The sequence below is a fragment of the Theobroma cacao genome, chromosome 3, assembly GCF_000208745.1.
Source record: "Theobroma cacao cultivar B97-61/B2 chromosome 3, Criollo_cocoa_genome_V2, whole genome shotgun sequence".
NCBI lineage: Eukaryota > Viridiplantae > Streptophyta > Magnoliopsida > Malvales > Malvaceae > Theobroma > Theobroma cacao.
In genome coordinates, this window is record NC_030852.1 from 517,032 (window position 1) to 521,786 (window position 4,755).

A 4,755-nucleotide genomic window follows, 5' to 3' on the forward strand; every position below is an offset into this window, starting at 1 on the left:
GTTTTCATAATAAATTTTAATTATGCGTCGTGTCTTGATTCACAAAATTTATAATTTTGTTTCTAGTTTAGGCTAGTTCTCCAAAATATGTAATATTTTCCTTTTTTATTTAGACATTTGCCAAAATTAATCCTAGTTTTGATCTTTGAAGTAAGAAAAAGGTGTAATGGTTGAGAATAGGGGATGATACAAATATAATATATTATATGTAATGTCATTGTTAAACTTAATATGCATTGAATACTATCAACATCCCATATAGGGTAGGCGGTTGAAACCATCCAATCGATGGTTTTCAACGGTTTCAGTAAAAAACAATTCCGTCAATCGACTCTGATTGAGGTGTTGGTTGATGGCGGTGGTTTGGACGGTTGATTGGTTCGGCCGTCGGTGGGGAATCCTTCCCCCGATACCGATTGAAAAATTGACCCTTATAAAGTAAAAGGTTAAGGTCTAACCATCATAATCAAGGACTAGCTGGCTTGAAAGGCAACCAAAGAAACAATTTAAAGCTACAACTCATCAAGAACCCCATTAAGAAAACAAAGTCACCAGAGAAATCGCCTACGACGACAAGGAAAAGGTTCATAACAAATGCCTGTTTAGAAGAAAAGCTTAGGAGAACGAAGTCAGAACAGATATGAAACAGTGGCTCGTTACGAGGCATGTGTTTAGGAACAAGGTAAGAAGATACAAGCTTTTGGATGAGGTTTCAAATCAAAAAAAGGACTCCAATGCTTATATGAAAAAACGAACGTAGGTACAAAAATGGTTATGGCTTTGTTTTCTTGTGGGGAATTTTGTGATTGAATTCAACCTCAAACTTAAGTATAAAAATAATTCAGAAATTAAAAAATATAACGCAACAAAAAAATAAAACTAAATTTTAATCAAAGAAGCCACTGAATCCCACAGGATCAAGATGTCAATGTTCACTCTTTATTTTATACAAAAAATTCATGATAAATAAGTTACTCAATCTCCAAAATCAAAGTCACATCATATATCTAGGACAACAACGATGCATTCTACTTATAAAAGCTGGATCCATGTTAACATCTTTTTTTTTTTAATTTTTTGAAACATTGTCTCTTTCATAAAAAATCACAATGATTTAGTTTATAATCTGCATAATTACTATAATTATGTCAAAAGATGAGACAAATGAGACACATTAAGACTGAAAATTCTATAATATTAAAAAATTTCATTACAACCATTGGAGATTTTATTTTGTTAAAATACAAGTATTTACAAGATTTAACAGTGTAGTATGATGATAAATATATTTCTCCTTTAATATTTCTACATGTAAACCTCACGTGCTGAATAGTTGAAACACTAAAAAGTAGCCATTGATTGAATTTCCCTTGGAGAAATATGTAATGTATGCAAGTATACCTGGCCATTCTCGGAGAACATTAGCATGCCATCCAGGTACTTGACCAGATGAACCAGGAATTATTTCATAGTGCATCTCGAGATCAGCAGCGGCTGCTGAGGACTGCATAGTCTCATGTTCACGCACAAAGCCATCAGCTGCCGGTTCCTTCATGTGTGAATTGGTGGATTCCTCAGCCAACCCGAAGCCATTATCTGTTCCAACATTGAATCCTTCCATACTAATTATGAACTCTTAATTTTGCAAATGTGAGAGAACTTTCAGCTCAATACACCGTTGCAATACCAGCTCTCGCATGAGGGCATTAAATAGGCTGACCATCTCCATATGCTCCAGGACTTTTTTTTTTTTTTTTTTTCTGGCACGAGCTGAAAATGCAAGGTGATCCTGCTTGAGCTTGACTGGCTGGTAATTTGCAACTTGCCAGGTTATTTTTGGGTGGGTCTGAATATTTTGTTCTAGCCTACTTTTGGTCAGCTGGTATATCAATTTGTGTTCAATGCTGTCCCACTGACTTGCAGGTAACTTTAAAAATTGCTTTATTATCTCTATAATGGGACAGACAGCTCTGGCTCTTTCTATCTGAAGAATATAATTATAGGTGGCATAGCATTGGTACTATATAGTTAAAATTTTACCACTCTACTTATTAGATATCAAAGTCGATCCATACAACTCATGTTTCCATTGGTTTAATTTTCATGTTCATTTTGGGTTTTAAAGCCTTGTAACACTCCATGAAGATTGAAAATATTATATTTTACATATTGAAAATTTAAAATCTCAATTGAAAAAATTACAAATCCAACATATTTTTCTAAACGTTAATGATATAACGGATGAGTTTGTAAAAATCGGTATTAGCACCAACAGGATATGATATTAATGCTTAATTAAGCCTTTGAGCTCAATCATAACATGTTAATTAAACAATTTACTAATAAGCATGAATTATGATGATGATAAAAAAAAACTTACGTCTGTTAAATTAAGAATATTTCAACAATATAAACATAATAAGATCTTCTTCGGTTATCAATCTTACAGTTCTCTCTGGACTCAAAGCATTTCCAAATAGAATTTCTGAGCCAATGGCTTTAGATTCTAATAGCGAGGGAGCTTAGCTGGATGCACCAGAAAGACCAAGGCAAATCCGCGAGCCATAAAACAATTCGGACGAACATGCATGTCTGAGTTACTGCTGGATGCTAGGTTAGCTAGATAAGCTTTGGTGTTTGTGCAATGGCAGTTCAATGGAAAGCGATATTCACATGTGCAAATCAGGCTACAAATTTTATGATGAGAGCTGAGGCATCTTTCTTTGTCATGTGTGCTTCCAAGTCGTACCACAAAAAATTTGTGGAGCTAGGTTAATTAGCTACTTCGGTTATGCATCTTTCTTTGCCATGTGTACCTCCAATTCCTACCACAAAAAGTTAGAGGACCTAGGTTAATGAGCTACTTCAGTTATGCATCTTTCTTTTTCATGTGTACCTCCAATTCGTACCATAAAAAATTTGTGGAGTTAGGTTAATTATCTATTCTCAGGCATATTCTTATAATTCGTATCTTACAAATCTTATTACTTGTACTTGAAAGCTCTAAAATGAAATTTTAAATTCTAATTGTTGAAACGTCCTCTTAAATATAAAAATAAATTAATATAGATATGTTCAAGATATACTATAGAACCGTCATATCTTTAATTAATATACTTTTTTATATTAATATATCTATCAATTTTAATAATTTACCACTAACATTATTCAGTATCATCAATTGTCAATACATCTCTTCACATCACAAGAACTTTGACATTTAATATCAAAATTTTTAATGGAATGCTGCAAGGTGCTGTGTTACAGAAATGTTTGCAGCAATTGTTGGTTGTATTTTTGTTGCAAAAAAAATATGTTGCAGCATTATTAAAGTTACTAAACATAAACTTTTTTTTTTTTTGGATAAGAAACTAATATGAATTTCTGACTCACCTGGTGGCTTTCAACTGATTTTTCGACTTTTGGAATTATGCGTAACTTATCTTGGAATGTACGTGGCCTTGGTAGTCCCCTGAAAATCAGCCTGGTTCACAAAGCCATACTGTCTAATAGAGTGGACATGCTTTTGATCCAAGAAACCAAACTTGCGGGAATTACGAACAGATTTATTTGGAGGTTATGGCAGAACGACAATTTGGATTGGGTTTTTATCCCTTTTGATGGCAGATCAAGGAGGTATTCTTTCAACGTGGGATAAGTCTCTTTTTTTTTCACAGAAATCTGTTGTTATTAGAGAGATTTATACTTATTTGTGGTATGTGGCTCGCTGAAAGCTTTGACTGTGTTATTATCAATCTATATGCCTCATGCAACGCTACAGGAAAGTTTTTTTTGTGGGAGGATATTCTATCACTTCGTTCTGAGTTCCCTATGAGCTGGTGCTGTGCAGGTGATTTTAATATTGTGAAAAGTATAGAGGAGAGAAAACGATGTAGTCAATCTGGCACTGACATTTCATACTTCAACGACTTCATCGACAGTTCCGAGCTAACGGATCTTCCTCTAGTGGGCAAGAAATTCACAAGGTACGGCGTTGATGCCAAACGCAACCGTATTGATAGGTTTCCACTATCTTTGGAGTGGTTTCTTCAATTCCAAAATCTCAGTCAAAAAGGTCTGAAAAGATCTTTGTCGGATTATTGCCCGATTCTCCTCACATCTGAGTTCATTGACTAGGGGCCACGACCATTCAAGTTTCTTGACTGTTGGCTATCAACAGGGGACTCTTATGAAACGGTTGCTGAAAATTGGAATTCAACAGTTTCTTATGGTAACGCGGGCCATTGTCTTAAGGTTAAATTGAACAGACTTAAATCACAGCTGAAGCAGTGGAATAGGCCTACCTTTGGCAACATTGACACCACCATAGCTGATCTTGATAATACAATTGAGCAGCTGGACAAATAGGCAACTCAAGGAATCTTTTGATTGATGATTTCCAAGATAAAAAAGCAGCAACACGTAAGCTCTGGACAGCCCATCATCGAAGAGAATCTATCTGGCGCCAAAAGGCCCGTATTTGATGGGTCAAAGATGGAGATAAGAACACTCGGTTCTTTCAGTGGGAGGCCAAGACATGATTAAGTCGTAGCCATTTGTCTGGTTTGTTGGTTAGCGGTTCTTGGATCTCTAATCCGAAAGAGGTACCCCAAGTCACTCTTAATTATTTTAAAAATCTTTTTCACCGTGACTATCGGCCTTGCCCTTGTAGGGTTTACCTTTCAAGAAACTTAGCCGAGGAGACGCTACCTTCCTTGAATCTCCTGTTTCCATGGAGGAGGTGACAGCTACAGT

The 4,755-nt window shown here is 35.4% G+C and overlaps 1 protein-coding gene across 1 annotated transcript; it reads left to right on the top strand.

Moving 5' to 3' along the window:
• LOC108661102 lies at nt 3,718-4,368 on the top strand. The gene is made up of 2 exons (XM_018116976.1): nt 3,718-4,075; nt 4,181-4,368. Exons 1-2 carry the CDS (start codon nt 3,718-3,720, stop codon nt 4,366-4,368), a joined length of 546 nt encoding a protein of 181 aa, XP_017972465.1.